This window comes from Phaethon lepturus, unplaced genomic scaffold (genome assembly GCF_000687285.1).
Source record: "Phaethon lepturus isolate BGI_N335 unplaced genomic scaffold, ASM68728v1 scaffold388, whole genome shotgun sequence".
Taxonomy (NCBI): domain Eukaryota; kingdom Metazoa; phylum Chordata; class Aves; order Phaethontiformes; family Phaethontidae; genus Phaethon; species Phaethon lepturus.
In genome coordinates this window covers 119913-141267 of record NW_010559461.1, presented here as the reverse complement: position 1 = coordinate 141267, position 21355 = coordinate 119913, and the positions used below count along the sequence as shown (strand labels likewise).

The 21355-nt window shown below is 40.2% G+C and overlaps 1 protein-coding gene across 1 annotated transcript in view; it reads left to right on the top strand.

Moving 5' to 3' along the window:
* The first annotated feature begins 1310 nt into the window (after positions 1-1310).
* FAM196A (family with sequence similarity 196, member A) overlaps positions 1311-21355 on the top strand; it is a 31068-nt gene continuing 11023 nt past the window's right edge. The window contains 2 exon segments of the mRNA XM_010293347.1: positions 1311-1900; positions 1902-2477. Of these exon segments, the coding sequence (XP_010291649.1) occupies positions 1311-1900; positions 1902-2477 (1166 nt within the window).

The following is a 21355-nucleotide window of genomic DNA, read 5'->3' as shown; positions in this document are numbered from 1 at the left end:
CTTCAAGAGTTGCACGTTTTTATTTAATAGACAAAATAATTTTAATTAAAAACATTTCAAATCCCACATCTGGAAGTCCCTTTAATCGCTGTACTCTGAGTCCCTCTGAGGGCACATTGGTGTTAAATAGGAGATACATGCAGAATACTTGGATTAAGTGGGAATTGGGTAACTCAGTAAACCTCAGCACGAGGGAGAAATTTGTGCAATAGGAGAGCAAAACCGACAACTTCAAATGAGGTGTAAAAATGAGGTCTTAACCACCCAGTTACTACAGATCCCATACGACCTGTACAATGATAGAGCTGTTGGGTTTTTTTGCTATGTGCTGTATTAAGCAGTTGGCATCTTTTCATCCTTAAGGAGGTGCTTATATTTCAGTAGCAGATTAAGTAATTTCTGTGAATCATCACAGGTTTTTTCTGTTTGGTTTTTTTTTTTTTTTATAGTGCTCTAGGATCCTTTGGGATAAGGAGGTCGATTATAAAAAGCGTATTACTGCTTCTAGTAAAGGATGGGTTGTTTTGCATTTGAAGCAAAACCTTAATTGATGAACTACTGACTTCTGCCACAAACTTCACTAGTTCATAAGTGTTATGCATATAGCAGTATCAACCGGTTGCTAATAATTAGACTATATCCAGGTTTTAGGTTTAGCTATGAGGTAGTTTTTTTAAAAATCCAAATAATGATGCCTCTAATGACCAATTAATTTCTTGCTAAGATGCAGAGTACATTACACAAAATAATTGTGTTTCATAAGCAAGCATATTGTAAAAAAAGTAATGCCAGTTTGACACTTCTTGCTACTAAACACTTGTATTAAAGGAGCATTAAGGGTGGCCAGCGCTCTAGACTTTTCTTCATTTGAACAGAGACTTGGTTTTCCCTTTTCCCTGTAGATTTTATTAACTATCAAGTGAATTGAGACGACTCGCTTCCCGAGAGCCCACATTCCCTTGCAGCGGAGCCCGAGTGCTGAGCTCGCAGCCCTGCCACGGCAGCCATGGTGCCTGTCCTCTGAAACGGGGTCTGGAAAGACCTTCTGGTGCCAGGAAAACCGGGTTGAGCTGCGTTCCTCTCTGAGGAGCGGGCATTAACAAACTGAGAGAAAAAGCACAGTTTTCTAGCAAAACACCAAAGTCTAACACGAAGGACTCTGACTTAAGAGAATCGAGGGAAAAAGTTGCGAGTGGCAGCCATTTCAGTCGGAGCAGAGGAAGTTAGCTCAAATACTGCAAACGTGGGGGGAGAAGCGGCATTTCTGTTGTAACATGAGCCTTTCTGAACTGTTTTTGAATGCAGGCATCATGGTGAGTAAGGAGCCCAGCAAATGCTTACTTACCACCTCAGAAAGCGAAGTTGAGCCAGCGGCTTCGCTCGCACTGGAGATGAAATACGCACTGGATCCCAACCGGCAGATTAAGAAACGAAACAAAGCCCTCCAGGTGAGATTTAAAGATATCTGCGAGGCCCAGAACGAGCAGAGGGACAAACAGCTGTCGACCACGCAGGACCCGGACAAGAGGGAAGCCAAGCCCGTTTCCTACAAAACGGCTTATCGCAAGTACATGACGGTGCCTGCCCGGAGGTCAATACCCAACGTCACCAAGAGCACAGGAGTTCAGACTTCACCCGATCTTAAGAAGTGTTACCAGACCTTTCCTCTGGACCGGAAAAAAGGGAATATTCTTAAAAGCGCCTCGACTGTCGACACCTTTAAGAGTCAAAACAACGGGTTTCTAATAGACGTTAAGGACAAAGACGGCAGAAGCTCAGGGGAGGCCGTTCAGTGGGGCAAGGCGGCCAGCAGCCTGCAGACGGCCGAGTTCATTTCCCACATCAACGAGCGCACCAGCGCGGCGGCTCGCGACAACGGGGCCGAGGCCTGGAAGAGCGCTCCCCCCTCCCCCCCCAAACTCGGCTGACCCGGCTCCAGAGGAGCCCACCGCCGACCGGCCGCCCAGCCGAGGGAGACAGGTGGCGGGGCAGCCGGGGAGCGAGGAGGCCGCCCAGCCCCTCCACGGGAGGGTCTTCAAGACTGAAGTGGCCGCCATTTATTTGCCAGCGGCCGGTTTAGACGCTTCGCAGCCCGACCTGCCAAATCTCGCGGCCGACACCGACTGGTCACTGTGCCCGACAGCCGAGGAGGACACAAAGAGGACCGTGCACCTGAACGGTGTTCAGCCCCAGGCAGGAGATGCTCGAGCCTGCTCTTTGCAGGCGCCGTGCCAAGCCGCCGAATGTAACGAACAGACCCTTCAGATAAACGTTTCACCTATGGAGGAGAACCAGCCTTGCCAGACAGCTGTCGCGGTGAGCGAGGAATGCCAACAAATTGTGCCTCACACGGAAGTTGTGGACTTGAAAGCACAGCTTCAGATGATGGAAAATTTGATCAGCTCTAGTCAGGAAACCATAAAAGTGTTGTTGGGTGTTATACAGGAGCTAGAAAAAGGAGAAGCTCACAGAGAAGGGTGAGTAGAAGCTTTTTAAATGAGCATAAGCTGTTTTAAATGCCTTGTCGAACAAGTCTTGCCCTTGAATTTGCTGAGGTAAATTTGCCCCCGCCGCAGCACACCGAGACGTTGCACGTGGTGCTTCTCACGCGGACCAAGTTTTGCAGCTTTAGAGGCGAGTCCTAGGGAAACCTGCCAGGAATATTTGCAGATTTGGTATCTGCTTGTCCTAGGACGTAATTAAACAGCTATTTAACGAAGGACCTATAATATCTCTTCTTCTGCCTCTTCTAACGAGCACAGAACGAGCTGCTCTCCAAACAGGATTAGCGAGAATGTTTTCACATCAGCAACTTGTATTAACCGTAATACCTCACACGGCATGAAAAGCAGCAGAAAAACCTTAATTCTGTAACAGACTTACCTTTTTAAGATTAGGGGATATTATTACAACTGTTAATATAATTCCATTAATGGCATATGAATCTTGCTGTTTTTCTTTCAGCTTCTGAATTTTTAATGATATTTCTTTCAGAAGGGAATTAAATGAAAACTTTGACTATCAAGGTCTTCTTTACAGCACTCACGCTACTCTACACAAGACAAACTCAAGCATAGAGAAACAAAATTTTGTTTATCCCTAACTTACATTACTTAAATCAACGTGTAAGGTCTTACAAATAATAGTTACTGTAACACAGTGCAGCCTTTAGTCTTTACCTAGACAGTTCAAGCTGTCTCCTACATTACCTTAGCAAGCATGTCACAGACTTACTTGCCTTAGTTCGCTAATCTTTATTCAATGAGCGCACCTCAAAATGTATGTGCACTGTTTGTGCGTTTTTAAATACTGTAATTAAATCATAATTTGACGGAAGAAGTCTGGATTTTTAAATTAGAAACCAGTAGCTTTTGCTACTTGAAGCAGCACTTGTTTTCATTTGGGTCAAAAAGGTACATCTTAAGATTGGTAATTCAGCTCTTTCTCTAGGAATGTAGAAATCATCTTGTTAATCTGAAAGATTCAAAATGTTTTTCATTTAAAAAAAAATCATCCTAGCTGTTGGACAATGCTGTCAGCACAGCCTGAGCATTTTTAGTTTATTTTATAGCTCGTTATAGTATTTTTAGAAAACCTTGTCAAATTCTGGATCTTAAGACTGGGAAGCTTCTTGATCTAGCTGAAAGCAGCACAGGCTTACTGGTTTATTTTTTTTTGTTAAATTATTATTCAGAAAAAAATATTTCTCTGACTTTCTTAACTTACAGAAACTGCAAGAGAATTGGAAAGCAGGGGCATGCTGCTTGTCAAATCACAAAATATAGAAAAATATTTCCTCATCGTAACTCATCATCTGATCATCAAGAACCCTGTGTGTACGAACACACACATCTACCCACAAAGTTATCTGCTATAAATACCACTGCTTCCTCCATACGCTTACGTATCAATTTTTTATCTTTTCCCAAAGATAGCAGAGCAACAGGTGCTAATACTTATTTTTTTATTGCCCTCACATAAACATCCCCATTTAATGTAGCCAACATTAGGAATCTGTCCCTGCCCTCAGTGCAAAAGAGGTCTTGTCCAAACCATTGATGATTGCTCTATCTTCAGGTAATCCTTCTGTAGTTGTCATCCTGACAAAGCTGTAGCCTCTATTAGCCCTAAAGTAGCGGAACAATGCATAAACCCCAAGTTCTTCAGAAAACTACTGCCTCTTATACACAGAGACTTGTGTACTAGAGTCTGCAAGACTATGTTATATTTGACCAAAAAGAAAGAACCTATTTATTAGCACTCCTTTACTTCCCCCCCCCCCCCCCCGCCCCCCAGGTTCCCCAGCAAGGGTGAAATCACCACCTAACAACCTATCACACATTTTGAAATCTTTTCAAACATGTTGTGGTATGTGGAAGAGACAATTAAAGTGTTTTAATGATTCTTTGACATTAATTGTAACCAGTGGCAGTTACACTAGTGATCAAGGTTAATTATAAAAATTGGAAGCAAAGTGTCTACAAATCAAAGTGAGATTTCCGATGGGGGGATGTTTTAAACATGACAACATACAAAGGTGCTGACTTAAACCTACCAGGAGCAGAAAAGGGTTTTTCCTTGGAGCTGCTTTCAGCTACTCTTCCATATGCTCTAGTCATGTCCCAAACGTGGCCCCTCCCAGCGAAACATTAAGGATGTAGAGACAGGGAAGGAGGAAAGAAGGGAGATGCATACTTGCATATTTTCTCCTGGTTTAGGAATTCTTGTATTCCAGAGCCCTCTTAATTTTCTAGCATCTAGGTGATTTTAAAGGATATTGCACAATGGAGTCCAGCATTATGCTCAGGACGTTTCTGTTCTCCACTGATCCCACTCCAGAGCTGAAAAAACACTCTGTTCTTGTGCAAAGCACCAACACGTTATCAACATGAAGCCTGTCGTTATCCCTATTTCTCTCAAATTAGACAACTATCTCAATAATAGATTGCCCCATCCTTTTATTAGAGTAATTCTTTCCAATTATTGCATTCATTTCTACAACATTTTTGCCACAGACACCCACCATTGTCCCCACTCTTATGCATCTTCTCAATTTTAGCATGTTGATCTTTTTTCCTTCTAGAAACAGGTGTTAGGTCAGTTTATAAGAAGAAATTAAAAGCAATACTACTGCTAAGTGTCTGCTTATCATAGCATATACAAGTCTTCCATCTACTAAAACAGGAAACAATGTCCTGTGTTTGTGGCACTCTCCTGGTCTTCTTATGTATATTAAATTTCTTACAATAGCACACATCAAGAAACCAATACAAATAACACACCACTGGTTAAAAAAAAAAACCAAACCCACAGCTTAATCTCTTAATCAGATTTTTCTCCCTTCAAGAAAATCAGTGTTCTTTAAGTGCTCTTTTAGTGCCACGGGACTAGTGCTCAGTGGATTCATTTTCACTAATATGCTGTAGGTCTTGAACTGCTGTTACTGCAATTCATCACTAAATGAGTCTACGCCAGCAAAATTGTATCAGCATCTCTGAAGATAGCAGTATCATCCTTTGGGTGAATCTATGTATACTTTTCAAAATGTCAGTACTACATTATCTGCAATTAGCAACAACGTACAGCACTCAACTCTCTTGAGAAGAAAGGAGAAAAACCACTGAGGAGGAAGAGGAACACGGAGCAGCTCTAACACCCGACGGAGCCGAGGGCTCACGTCACTCTGCCAAATCCGAGCCCTGGAGGGTGCAGCGTGACCTCTCGCTTCCTCTGACCTGGGATCAGGCCCCGTTTATTGCTCACAGAATGCAAAATTGGGGCCCCAAAACACAGCTCTTGCCCTGAAACACAGCTCTTGCCATCAGGCACTGCGTAATTTTAATGCATTAAATCTACCTAAATAACACATCATAGATTCGGGGATGGGTGTAGAAATCATTATCACTAGCCCATGACCCCCAGTAGCAAAGGAAATTACTAAAACTGAGTATTTTTTACGTGCATCATTATTTACTAGATCTTTGGCAAAATAGTAATTATACCTATGTGGAAGTTTCTACAAAAACAAAAAAACAATTACATCACACCAAAAGGCATTCAACAATGTTTGTGATAAGTCATGGATGGATAAAAGTAACAGAGCTACATCTTCATTTAAGACTCCCAGCTCAAAGTTGAAAAAATGTTGAATATTACATGATGCAAGGTGCAGCTTTACAACACAAAACAAGTTTTATGCTCTGAATGATGTTTGCTCTATCTTCTAGTAAACTATTAGCAATCTATGTCAACTATAGATGTATTTGTCTGTATTCAGACACAGGGCAATCAATTCAGCAAGCCAAATTCTGCTCCGTATGGAGCCTCACTAAGGCCGACAGGATTGAAAGCAAAATGCAAGTCACTAATTCCAAAACCTGGCTAATTAACACCTATAACAGAAGATGAACAGATCATCAGAAATGCTTTGCTCCTGGAGCACACCAATGACCTGCCCTTGAAATCCTTACCATGAAAAGTTAACAGTAATCTAGGTCCTTCTTACTATACAACAAATCAGCAATTTTAATAAACAAAGTACTCAATTTGCCATACAAAAACAAGTCATAGTATTTTGACTCTGACAGGCCAAATGCTACACATTAGACAAGAGTTAAATGAACCTGTTTTAGAGATAATTTATACTCATTCATTAGTTGACAGTGGTTCAGGAATTTAAAGACCTCTCAACAAACATTCATGAAACAAGCAGTCCCAGGCTTCTTCGAAGAAGCTTTGAAAGAACATGTTCTCATGGACGGAATTTAAATGTCATTTCACATTTTCTAGTGAAAAAAATCTTATTATCATTTCTAAGCAGAAAATAAACCAATACTTTGTGTGTCTGGATGGAAATTTGTACCAAAGAAGAAGAGAGCTTCACCCAGTGCAGAGACAGCATCCTCACCCAAGTACTTCTGGCTAACGAATACTGCAAGCAGTTGTCCTCAAGGTCACAAGAGTTTCGCATAAACTTATCATCCTGACTCAGAAATGATGGCAAATTAAAGTCAGATAGCCAAAGCAATTACTGTCCAGATTGTTTGCTTTTCTCCTTTTTGGAAGCTACTGCAAGTCCACTCCAGCTATTCAGCTCAGACGAAGGAGACTGAGCAAATCAAGGCAGTAACAACCTCTGCTAACCCAATCCATCTACACACACAAGCCACACTTCAAAACTGGGGAGTTCCTATTTCACATAACAAGAAAAGAAAGCTTAAAGAGTTTATAAGAATACAGCTTCTGAAAGCACAGCCTTTGGAAGTAACGTGCTAGCTGCAGAAATAATATGACATGTTTTTATTTGGGATTTCCCCCTCCTTTTGGTTTTGTTTTGCTTTTTCAATTACAGACCTGGCAAAGGAAAAGTTCAAGAAAATCATTTCTAAAAGAAAACCTGGAAATGGAGAGAAGCAATAGATAGGTAAGCTTAAAAGCAGAAGACAGCTGTGCTACAAATAAATATATGAAGACCAGAAAGAATACAACAAATTCCATCTGTGATGCACAAATTGTATCCTATGCTGAGTGCCACCAGGTTTTACGAGACTGTAACAGCAGTCCTTTGGAAAAGGACTACGATGGCTAGCTTTACTTTCAACTCTGGCATCCTTACAGACATCTGTTTTGCCTGCCCATTGGAGCGGTCCCATTCATTCTGACTGTTACTCTGCCTGAGACCACCTCCTAAATTCTCTTCTCTTTACCATCACTACAGTAGGTTTATTTCAGAGTGTGCAGCATTTACAGATAGGTCCAGAACACAGATATACCAAAACACCGTGGAGATTGTAACAGTTCACCTTTCTAAGGCAAAGACAGGAGATCTCTTTGGATGCATCTTCCTTAGTCAAGGAAAATAAACAGTTTTTGCACAAATCAGTGCTTTGTGGATCTTGCGATCCTCGGGCCAGTGGATGGCTGGGTGGTTTGGTTTTTTTTTTTAATTCTAATCCATACATACCATTTTCCCTGCTGTTTCCACAACGACCAGCCTTAGAGCGAAGCATTTGACTACTGTAGTAGCAGTTTTTATTCTCGAGTTCCAACAGCAACAGAACACCCTTCTCTTCCTTTTCTTACAGCCATTTGTATAACTGCTCCCTCTCTTTTTCTAAGTATACAGTTAATTCTAATCATTAATAGCTGAACTGTCAGGTTTCATCATTGTCCAAAAGGTGTATGTGTCACACTATAAACTTTGAGCCATATTCAGGCAAAGCGCATTCCATGATCATTTATGCTTTCCCATTAGGTCACTAAAGCAGTTTTAAGATGAATTCTTTGCATGTGGATAGGTCCTATCCCTCTTGCCCTGTGCGCATTTCCCAATTACAGCTCATCCCTCAGCCATCACTCAGATGCTCACCTACCCTTCCCTGAAAGCTGGGCAAGTATTAAAATGCTGTAAAAGTCCATTTACCTGCCCTGACCATAAGTAACCTGGTTTTCCAAGCTAGAAAGCAGCAGTCCAGCCTTCTCCCTTCTGTATTCCCCCCAAGCACAAGTCAAGCAGACGTTGGAAGAGCAATATGCTACACACCGACACCTCTCTCAGCTCGAGATACCTCCTTCGCTGCAAGAATTTCATTACATGCCAAAACTGCTTATTTCCTAATGGAGACTATTTCAATACCTACTGTCAGTCCACATGAGCCCTCTTATCTCAATAACCTCAAATTAAAGCTGATTATATAAGATAGATTATTAAAGCTACAGTATCATTCAAGATAAAAGATCCAGCATCACCCAAGGTCTAACCTCATATTACACTTTTTCTGAATTAGAGCACTAAAAAACAACCTGGAGTTAGATCTATAAGGGCAGGTGACATGAGGACTTCATAGCACAGTATTTCATAGACCTTTAAAACTTGATGAGATTTATATTTTGGATAGGATTTTTCATTAGAGTTGGAGAAATTTATTCTGTTGCTCATAATCAAAGCTTCAGATCGAATTGTCAGGGTGGATAAAAAGGGCACACATTGACAGTTCACAGACATTCCTGGAACATATATCAGAGGTATTCAGAGTACCTAGATACTGTAACATTTAAGATAAAGAGCACTGTGTTAAATAACCCTACTGTCATAGCTCCCTTACAGCTGTTAAACATCCTTTGTTAGGAATATAGTGGTAGGAGGTTTTCAACAAGCAAACGATGATGAACGAAAATGAACAGTGAACTGGTAGCAATGACCAGTATGCGGAATAAACATAAAGCAAACACAGAAAAAAGAAACATAATCTTTTTAGCAAAGTTACTTGATCTTAATGCGTACTCTGTTTTCTCAAAAAAAAAGAGAGACAGACACTAGGAATATTCTGAGTCTCAGAAAATACAACTTATTTTGCTAAAATATTCCAGCTATTTATCTGCATATACTATACAGGCACAATTTGAAGAAAAGGTATTTGGCATTTTCAGAAAAATAATTTGATTTATATCTAGTTGCTATTCAATAGACTTTAAAAACAAGATGAAATATCATTCACCACCACAACTCCCTCAGCAGCATTCAGCAGCCCTTCAGGCTCTGAAGTGAAATTAAGGTTCAGGACTTTTCCATCAGATTGGCTGCAGTGACACGAAGTTACAATAAAAGCAAATTTCCACAATTTAAATCTGGAAACACTGGTGAAGTTTTATAATGAATGATTAAAACACGCATAAGCAGACTATGTTCTTGCTAAATATATCTATATGAATTACCACAGATCATAAGGGAAGCTTTTCCAACTGTCACCGAGCTGTCCAAATTACATACCTGCAAGGAGAGTTTTTCTGCTAAATCACTCTTTTTAAAGAGGATGTTATTTAGGTACTGAATTACCAGTTTTCACTTTACACAATTAGAGTAATCCTTTAATAACTGCATTTTGATTGTCGGTAGTATTAGAATCCAAAAAGACAGAGCAATGAGCCCGGTACATATCCAGTCATGTAAAAATGAGACAAAATGAGCTTTGTAGTGTCAAATTTCTCACTGCTGTTAGTTCGCCAAGAGATTAATCCCCAGATTTCTAATCGACACCTACTTCCGAGCCCCTGTGCTTATACAAGGATACACTTCTCTGTTTTCCTGACTAGGGAAAAATGGATTATGACTGGACAATTTTAGTAAAAAGACTTGTCTGAATAGGAGCGTTTTGTTTTTAAATTGTTGAGGCTCCCAGGTTCCAGAATCAAGACATAAACATGCAGTTCAGTCTTAAAAAAGCTCCTCTGCCAACACGTTCACAGAACTGAAGGAAAGCAAGCGTCTGAGACGATGAAGAGTTGAGCTGGGTTCACGTATCTGTGGGCTGTTTCAGAAACTGGAAGATAACATCTTTTGGGAGAGGAGCTCCTAGGCACATGTCTGTCCATGCTGCCTGCATGCCACCTCTGTGTCGCAACTGGCCACTTCGTTTCATTACAGATCCAGGAACTGTTCTTAGCTCAGAACTTGAAAAAAAATGAAGGAGGTCTATACTGTTTCATAACTTCTCTTAATGGCTTTGTTCTGGGCTTTGCAAACACAGAGGAATTTTGCAGACAGATGAGTAAACAGATAGCAAGTTAAAATACACAGAGCTGTCCAACACAGGGCCACGGGCACATATTCGCTGTCTGCAGTCAACGCTAGGTTACTCTTCCCTGTTACTGAACCATTTTTTGCATATTATTAGCAGACACTTAGAAGCGCAGCAGTTTAAGAGAATATTTAAGTGAAATTGGGACAATTCAGAGCTTTCTACAACAGTTTATTGTGATGGGTTGTTTTTGGATCTCATGGAGCAGCAGCATAGGGATGGCTGCGTCACAGGTCAACCAAGAAGGAAAACTGCAGTTTGAAGGGAGGCTGGAAATCTCTCTGAACATGCCCAGCTGTGCTTAGCGCTTTTTTACTAGTAAGATGATGATAGAGGATGTTACTCACCATGTCACTTGCTGCATGAACTAACCAGAAAAGGACAGACAGTGCTGTATTGGGTATACCACATTTTTTTTCTCTTGGTTCCAATATCCTGAGAAGACATGATAGAAGCTGAGTGTGGTCTAGTAATTCATCAGCAGGAGAGACTGGATTGTAGAGATGAGCAGAGGTATTTTGACATTAACAAGGCGGTTTACACTCTGGAGTAGTTCAGCCTGGCATAACTTAGGTCATTTCCTTGGTAAATGTGAGGAGATTTGTTTACTTCATTGTCACCCATACAAGGCTCAGAAAAAATTGACAGGAATGAGACTTTCTGAGCATCCATGTACAAAGCTCAAGCAAATACCAAACTGCTGCTCTACAGATTCTCCTGTACTGCAGTGAAACCTCAAACTGACATTATTTAAGGAAATGAGAAAATAGAAAGTACCGAGACCTGCAAAGAGTTATTTAAGCTGCAACAGAAAGAACAAAAAAAAAAAAAAAAAAAAAAAAAAGAGTTGAGCACTTCCAGGGTCCTTCCTGTTGTTTTTTTTTCTCCATACAGTTCCCCATACTTCTTGCAAGTACTACACAATCAGCAAGAACAGCAGCCAGCAATAGTACTCCATGTTCTTAATTCTATGCTACTGCGTCATATTTCGAATTTTAAACAAGCTCTTTGGTTAGCCTACAGTATGGCTTGTGTAGTTATTATTGTAAGCTGCTATAGGCTTATATACATAATGCACACAGAGTATTTGAGCCTGCACTGAAATCTCAATCACTTTGAAATTATGAAAAAATTACACAGGCTTATTTCTCCTATCTTCTCTCCTTTATAGAAACAATGCCTGTTAGTAGTCTTCTTAATTTAAAAGCCCGAGTCAAGCAAAATCCAAGGCATTGTGTTTTAATACAGTTATTCACCCGTAAACACACTATTAATTCATACCTATGAAATAGCCTTTGGTCTGATCGGTTGAGAGGATTTCATTTGCATTAAAACCGTGCAGTTATGAATCTCTGTGCTGTGGCTGACGAAGGGCTATTAGCCACAGTGCAGGGAGTTAAATAATCACTCTGCAGTTGAGAAACAATTCAGCTCAGGGTAGGAGCAACAGGGAGGTGGTGAGGGCACGAGCTGCAGGCAGGGATTTTTGCCTGATGACTATGCTACTGAACACATCACACCAGCTAGTCCCAAAAATTACATGCAGAAGAAATTAGTTTTAAAATTAGGTGGATTTGGGGGTGGAAGAGGAATGTGAACTCGGAGGAGGAATGTAACACGCTCCGAAGCTGCAGTAAAAGGACGGGTGCGGCAGACCTGATGATGAGCTGCAGGTTCAAAAGTCTTAGGGCACGTGAGTAACAATGCTCTGAGGTCAGGAGCAAGTCACAGCAGAAAGACGGGGAGTGCAAGGGGTAAAGAGACAGACCTCATTGTAGCGTAACTACCGGAGCGTGCTCCCTGATAAACCGCTGGAAGTGTTTGGCCTAAGAGTTACGCGCTAGCGATGCAGTTGCTACTCAGCTAGAGCAAACAAATTCCCTGAGTTGTTATTAATGCAAAGAGTTGACATTTTAATTATCCTCCTGATTTTTCTGATGAGACAACAGAGGCACAAATACTCAAGAAAGACGCTAGACCTTGTATGCACCTAATTCCCGTACGATTTTGTGATTTCACTTGAAATACATTTTAATTCTCTCCATTCTCAGTGGGTGTTTAAAATCACTAGACAGCCCTATTAAAATGTCTTTTTTTTAAAACCCTTCAGTCTCTGACTAACCTGAGTATAATATAAAATGTATTTACAGGGTGAAAGCATTTGAATTGCTGTCTTGGGAGTCATGCCGTACGCCCACAGTGCAAATACCTCAAAAAGAAAATTAGTCATCTGCTTCCAACTGTCAGGATTCAGTAAAAGACTACTGTCTTGGAAACAGTCTGAAAAATCTCACCACTGAGCTTCTGTACATTTCAAAGTATTTTCAGAAACGAAATGAATAATATCAGCCCTGTAATAACAAAACAGATAGGGAAAATTTGAAAAAAAAAAAAAGATTGGTATTTTAGAGCATCGGAGGATTTCTGCTTTCATCCTCTGCCATCAGTTAAAACAACCTTTCAAAAATGAGTTGGTGAATTTATGCAGTGATTCTTTTGCTTTTTTTGGGGGGTGTGTGTGAAAACATACTTGTATACGTGACAACTAGGGTCTTCCCCTATATTTTGATGACAGCCAGTGGCTGCGTGGCTATACCCTCTAATCAATAGAGCCTGATCCTTGGTCCCTCCAACCGTGCCACCGCGCATCAGCCCAGCCTGCCTCCCATGCTCCCTGCAGCTCCTGGGCTGTCGTTTTCCTCAGAGAGAGGAAAACTGGGTTCATTAAGGTTTAGTTAATCCTCACATAGTAACTACCTAAAGAAAACCACCCCACTGACGCTGACCATCAGAGACCTAAGCCAAGAAGGAAAGGATAAGGTCGCATCCAAGTACCCAATGCCTCTGGCACCGTGACATTCACGTCAGGGGCACGTAGCTGGTATTGCTTAGACCCGTGTGGCTCTCAGTGAGTACTCCCAGCTCCCAACATACCCCAGGAGCAAACTGGCTTGTGCTTGACCTCTGCACCATAGGGTTCCTGCGCATGTGCTCCAGTGCTCAGGCACAGAGCTTTGCTGCAGCTGCTAAATATGTTGATGGCTCCCAGAAAAGCTGTGCTGGTAGCTTCAGACCAGTATGGGAAAGAATCACCATGAAGGCAGATCCTGAGTACAAGTCCATGTGACTTTGCTAAGCAAGTTGGGCAACAGCTTCCAGCCGGGTGGATCTGTTAGAGGTACGGGACAGGTCCACAGCTCTTTGGGTCTTTGCAAAGAGCTACAGAGCAGTAACAAAGAGTTGGCTTCCCACTTGTAACACATACAATCTATTGCAAACGTAATTAAACACAGCGCAAGAAAGCCTAAGCTGACATAGGGCACACTGAAGCACCTGTCTCTCTAGCTGCTCCAAGGACTTCCGCACTGCTGGTGGAGCTAACCCTACTTTGTCACACAAAGGGGAACCGATCCTCTCAAACACAAGTAAGGGGCCCGTGTTTACTGGGAGACACACCAAGGACACTCCTAGGGCTTATACTGGGGAAGCAAACAAATAAACACCAAAATCCAACATACCTCTGAAAAGCATGAAACAATTCAATGTTTGCCTCTAGCTGTAGACATCAAACAAAAAAGCCTCAAGATAACTGCTCAAAGCACAACACTACTCTTGATTTTTATCAGGCTGTACTGCTATCATCTATAAATGAAAACTGCTAATTGGTAATTATGAATGTAATGAAAACACAGCAGCAGTAAGGCTAAAACAATTTTTCTACATGTTTACGGGGTAAGCGATTTTTCAGAACGCCTTTATATGAGCCAAAGACTGACTCAAGGCGTTTTATACCTGTACATACCTGCTGGTTTGACGGGAGAATGTAAGTTCTTAAGGGAACCAGAGGCAGACATTAATCCAACAGAAACATGATGTTGCTGATTCAAATGCATTTATATGAGGCTTTCCATCATATGACGCTTTCCATCATATAAAGATTTCCCAATGGCAAATCTTTCCTAGGTTAGAATAAACCTGTATGGCTAAGCAGGATTTATTTGAACCTGCAAAACATATACAAGTGATATTCCTGCAGTTTACATAGCTAAAACATGACTTATTCAAATCATAACAACGACGAAAACACATGTGACAACAGGGAAGTCATCTTATTCTGCCAAAAGGCAAATTATGTTAATAGTAAGTATGGATAATTTTCTCCTGAAGCACAGTTATTAGCAATATTAGCTCTGTAATACTTTACAGTAAGAAACAAAGCTTTTGAGAAGTTCTCCACCAGACTGCTTATTTTTAAACCATTATTCTGTGAAGACAGGTAACATAAGTGGGTTTAACTAGCTATGCTATGAATAGTCCCAGCAGGACTAGGCCATGCATGGAGCTATAATACCCCTTTATACAAAGACTGAAGGAGAACCATGGCCTATGCTTCCCTCAGCTATTCAGTGCAGCCAGAACTGGCACTTCAAAACCACTTCAAAGGTCCACTGCCACCTTAAGATAGTTTGTTTCAGTACATTTTAATAAAAACATTTAAAAAAAAATTGAAGTCTGTTTATACTCCTTGTTGCTTTACATCGTAAGTGTGATGAACATCAGTATCATCTAAAGAGCATACCCATCAGAGTATAAACACAGCCACTTGAGTAAAATCATGCCATTAAGTCAGATAAGGGAAGATACCCAGATGTAAGAGCTACCATTCTAAATGACTTTGTAAGATTTTTTGTTTGTTTGTTTTTAATAGATGTCCAGGATATTTGAATTAGTGCTTCTTCACTAACTACCTACTAAACAACAGGAGAAAAAAAATAATCAGCATATCTAGATCTAAGCTTCCCACTCTCATCTTAATGGGGTCTCTAATTTATATGAGCAAAAAAACTACTTAAATGCAAATACAGTTGGTATTTTCAAAAAAAGCCTCAAGCAGGTGCACAAATTCTGCATTTCACAGGGATTTAGAAGGTGTAATTCCCTTAGGCTGCACTGAAAATTGTAGCCTATTATTAGTTACTGCCAGCCCATGTCAGCAAAATGGTTGCTCTTCATTATAATATTTTAATACTTGGAAGTGTTAATTGAGGTTAAGCTCAGGTTGTGCCAAGAATGCTGAAAGACATGCAATAAAACGAAAGCCTCCTGAAAATAATATGCAACGTAGATAGCAAGCATATGTGAAAGACTGAATATGGAGATGAGATCCTTTTCAAGGTGACACAGCCCATTAGATGCCGATGTAGTAATGCAACTAACCTATATCCATCCTTTCTCCAGAACCTGACCCTACAGCACCACGTAATACAGGAGACTAACCATGCCCGTCTGTGTACATCCATATGAACACAGAAAATAGGTGTAAGTTATCAAAGAATGGAGCTATTGGAGTAATGACATCTTGTTAGTGTATATCAAAACTGGTTAGATGCTAAAGTAGTATGAAACACAGTAATAAGATGAATACCAGGGAAGCTGATTGAACATTCCAGTATATGCATTCAGTTCCCTTCTTGCAGACCAGGATGTACCCCATCAAAACACGAATGAACAGTGCCATGTCTACTTTGCTATATCTACAGGATTAAAAAAAAAAAAAAACCACACTTAAGTCTATATTCTTTATTGTTTTTTAGCAAAAAATTTTAACATAGTATAGGTTCTAGCCATTACCCAGAAAGCAACCTCATTAATCCAAAATATTTCCTTTAGTATCCACAAGATAAATATTTTTCCAGATATAAACTAGAACATCTTTCTTACTGTGATCACTGAGGAAAAAATGGGAAGTTGCTGACTGGTAGGGGAAGGGGCTAGGTTTGGTGGGGTCTCACTCATGGCAGTCAGAAGTAGATGTCAAGAATGAACTTATGCTAGAAGGCAAAGATGCCAAGTGCTGCTCTCTGACTGCACGTGACATCCTAATACCAGCAAATTCCAAATGTTGCATCTTTTAGGAGACCTGCAGTGAGCAGTCCACACTGCAGCACAAACTTGCAAAACTCCGCGCTGAAATGCCCACAGGAGCACTCAAGGGACCACACCACATGAGGAGAGCCAGGATGAGGCCAGGAGACAGACGATAACCAGAAGGGCAAAGTCAACGTCATCTTGTTCAACATCCACAATTTTTGGTCACACCTCAGTACCAAGAATGTAACTAGATCACCAGTTCACTCTAAGGATGATGGATTTTCTTCCTTCCAAGAGTGATTGGGCATTATGGGCACATCCATGCACCGAGGCAGCAGCACAGCAGAGGTGCCCCATCTTACACACCAGACGGGTCCGCATAACCTCGCAGTCATCGAGTTTAACCTTCATGAAGAATGGATGAAAAAAAGGGACAGACTGAAGCAAGTTATAAAATGTAATACTTGTAGTTAAACTGATGAGGCATTCCCAAAAATCAAGATGTTAAGATTGGTAATATGAGCTGCAAGGCTTTTATTTTTACGTGAAGTACATTGCACATGGGAGTCGTAGCTTGAGGAGGAACTCCTGGCTCCCAGGCATCTCACTCAGTACAAAGTGAAATACTCCACTTTGGATCTAAAACAGACCAAAACCAACTGTCATTTCGCTAAAAAGAAAACAAATCTTCTGTAGGAATCTTTGTTTTGTGAACAACTTCACATTTTACAGGATTTACTCTTTAAGAAAAACACTGACTAGTTTATCAATGAAAAAGGTTATTGGTTTCTAACCTGAGCTCTTCTACACTGGAATATCCTTACAATTATTTTTAAGGGGAGGGAGAGAAGTAGCTTATCCAAAATACTCAACCTCACATGGAAAGCATAATCACCCACAACTCTGCTTTCCTGAACCCGGTATCCAGACTGTGCTCACAAACAGTTTCTAGCAGATAGGAAGCTCAATTTTTCAGTAAGTCTGCATTGCAAATCAACCTCACTGCCTAAGATTTACAGGGCAACACTATGCCAACAGTAAAATCTTTGCTAGCATGAAGGAGATAATTCCATGCAGATAATCCATTCCATGTAGATAATTATGTGAAAACAAGAAAGTGAAAGTCCAAAGCCCTGGAGTATCAACAACAGAATTCTTTCAGGAAGAGTTTAATTTATATAGAAATAATTGAATTTATACCATATTAACACTCACACAAAACAGTCCTGGCTAAAGAGCTATCAAACTGCCTTACAGAGACCAAACACTGCGACACCATGGAGTGTTCTCGGGGCTTACAAAGAAGTCTAACTAATAGGATGGTTCAGAGAAGACAACGTTAGTAAATCTGTAGTTTGAAAGGAAAATCATCTCTGAAAAACTGAACATACTCAATACGGAAAAATAATGCTTTAAGGAAAGTTCATCATAAATTACACCTGACTTAGAAAGTATCACCATAAACAGTACAGTTTGTGAATGACAATGATGCTAAAGCCAAGCCGTGCTGAACGTGTGAACTGAGAAATCAGTATTTCAAACGGATCATCCAAATGTCACGTAGTTTTTAAACATTTATATCAAAGGACCATTTTCATCAGCCTTATACCATGAACTAGGAAATAGGTTTTTTGAAGTATTTGAAAGTTTGGAATTATTGGGCATTTAAAGATCATCATATGCTTTAGAAACTAATTTAAATAAAATACTGACAACTCCATTTAAGAAAGAAAGTTATTAACCTAAATGTATATGATGCCTTATTTTTAATAAGATTATCAAAAACACTGCCAGTTATGGAAGCAGGACTATAGTTCATGACTGAACCGGCACATCCACATTAAGGCCACATATGGTATGGCTTTTACTAAAGAAGTAAATAAATAAATAACTAAATAAGTAAACTCACCAAATGCTGGTAGGCTGGTGTTATCACAACTGAAACGTTACTGTTCTGTTAGGATGGGTGTGGTGCTGGTGGAAAGTGGCTGGTAAACCATCATAGTCACTAAGACAGTGACCATACACATACATCTGGTTTATGGGTGTGAGCATACAGGGAAGCTAAGGATTCAGAGACGTATCCGTATGATTTTTAATACTGCATTATGTTTATTTGGGTGTTTAATGCCATATGATCGCTATGCTGAAGTGTTTCTAAATTCTGTGCCAGACTGGGCTATCACTGGGATATGTCACCACTGCAGATTTGTCCTGGGGGCTCCGATTTATCCCTCTTTTCCCAGTCCCTGTGGTTTCAGCACAGAGGAATACTCCTCACCCTCCCTTCTCCTTCAAACTAAAAATTCTCACCTTTTCCCAGTCCCACAGTGAAAGCTATAGTTCTCAAACACCCCAATTAGGGGGAAAAAGAAAAAAAAAATAGAGACTTGTCAAGATTCACTGTAAACAGATGACCTGGCCACTTACCTCGCTCTTCTAGAGCGAATCCCTCAAAGCAGCAGGCATCTCCCTAAAATACAAGCAACAAGTTCCTAAGGAACTCTACAGATAAGATGTCACTGTCACTTTTCGTCACAGAGCTCAACTCGCAGCAATCCAGGATAACCGGGATGGGTGGCAGCAGGATAAATACCTTGGACGCTACCGTTTGCTTTCGTAAATGCTGCACTTTGAAAAACCTTATTAAAAAACCCATGTTATTAAATTATTTCTTAAACAGCAGAGAGGAACAGCACAAACCCTGCAGCGCTGTGCAGAAACCAGGCAGGCTGGTTCCTCTGCGAGCCAGAATATTAACGGTGTATCCGAATGGTGGTTTGCAGGCTTACAAAGATGAATGAAAACATCCCAACTGGAAACTAATGATAAAACCCAACCTGGCACCCAGCGGAGGGTGTTTATGCCTTTACCTATAAAAAGGCACCTGGCTGACTGTGCTGTATTCTTCTGGAAGTGATTATTAACTACCCTTTATGTCCTCAGTAAATAAAGGCCTCCATCAACCGTAAACTTGAAATGTTGTACCTTTTACTAGTAAGAGTTTTTAGTATTTGATCAATAGCTTGGAAAAAAACATTTTACAAGTCCAGGTTTAATAGTGTGGTGACAATTTGAATGTCAACTTCTGAAAGATTTTTAAAAGGGGAAATGAAAAACACATACTACTTCACCCCTCTTAAAGAGCATGAAAAGTAAATATAATGTAAACCACTACTGGGTTTTTTCCCCCCCATAAAGGATAGTACATAATATAGAAGTTCTGCTTTGTAGAAGTTGTTTTGCACATCTGGCATGGTTGTTGTGTTAAAGTTTATCAATCTAGTTAATTTGAGTATGTTCCTCTGAAGAAAAAGTGTTTCTGAGGCCACTGAATTATTACTTGATACCATGTTTTAAATCCAGAGCGTTCTAGCCCTCTTCAAATAACAAAAAAAAACCCCAACTAGATCAGCAAGAACTCTACCTTGCGTTTTGCTTTCGGAGGGAAAAATAGTCTTTATTATAAAAGAAGTAGATTCACCCTATTATGAGCTGCAGTCGGTATTCACAGGCCCAGAGCACTTTGCCACGACACCACCCCAAACGACTGATAATCAAAGGCATCAGAGTGGAAGTAGAAATGTCATCTCTGAAGACAAGCCTGGTCTAATAAAATTCAGGTTCACTCTCTGCCTTCAAGTTCACACTGACAAATTTCTTCTTTCTTAAAAGTCTAAGTCTATATAAAATACGTAAGGGATGTAATAAACTTTTAAACCAATATTCAAACCTTTAAAATAGTAAAGAAAAGTGATACAGGACCCAGTGATCATTTTCAAAGTAAACAGTATGTTCACCAAGATAAATAAAGAGCCTGCAGCATTTAGGAAATACTGATTTTTCCATCTTAGGGACAGGCACATTAAACAGTTTATGTATTGTTTCCTATTAATACTTTATGTTATACAGGTTTCATATTTTGTCACATAAAAATTACATCAACTTTTCTGCACACGTTGGATTATCCATTACTGTTACTTTGCCAGGGAAGCTGAGAAAAAGGTGCTCTGTCCCCCCAGCAAGGACAACTAAGGGCAGGGAAGGTACAGAGATGCCCCTGTTAAGAAAAGCCAACACTGAACTATTTGAGGTCAATTAGTTGAACTGTTGGGGTAAGGAGGGTCCCCGATGTCAGGGTAGAACCTGACTTTAGAAGCACTCCCTTAAGGAATCCTGACCGGATCTATTTTCCACATCTTCAAAATTCCACAGATGAAGTCTTTCCCCATTTCTTTTAAAAACCACTATGAAGAAACTTTGCAGCGTGTATTTTACACAAACTGAAAAGAACTTTAAAAGATTCTAAGTGTGTAATTTTACAAAAAAAGGAAGTACAACTACATAAATATTGACTTAGGAATTCTAGTTTTAACTTATTTGCATGCAAGAACATTTGTGTTGATAGGTAGACAATTGTGTCCTTTTAAATTTAGGATATTTAATAAAATTTCTATGTACAAAAAAGTACTTACATATCTTTAAAACAACCTTCTTAATTCAAATTGACCAAGTCAGAGAGAATACATAGGTAAATTAAGAGACAGTGCTGTAACAGACATCGTCTGAAGTGTGACGAAGGATAGCTGTGGGCTAGGTGAGTACCGAAAGTGTTATTTAAATTACATTTTCTTCCTTTTACAACATAAACATCACTACAACAGATCCTCAGACCTCATTGCTGAGGGACAAAATTTCTAAACAGATGCCATTTTCCAGTGTTATGTTCTATACATCCAGCAATAACTAGGACAAGCCTCGTGTATTTGAGAAAGCAGAAAAAAAAACCCCAGCAAACCAGCACTGTCACGTGTGTGGAAACTGTAAGCGTGTCCATTTACAGTTCATCATGTTGGTACACAGCAGCATTATGTAAGAAGAGGTTCACGTAACTCGGTTCCCCTGTT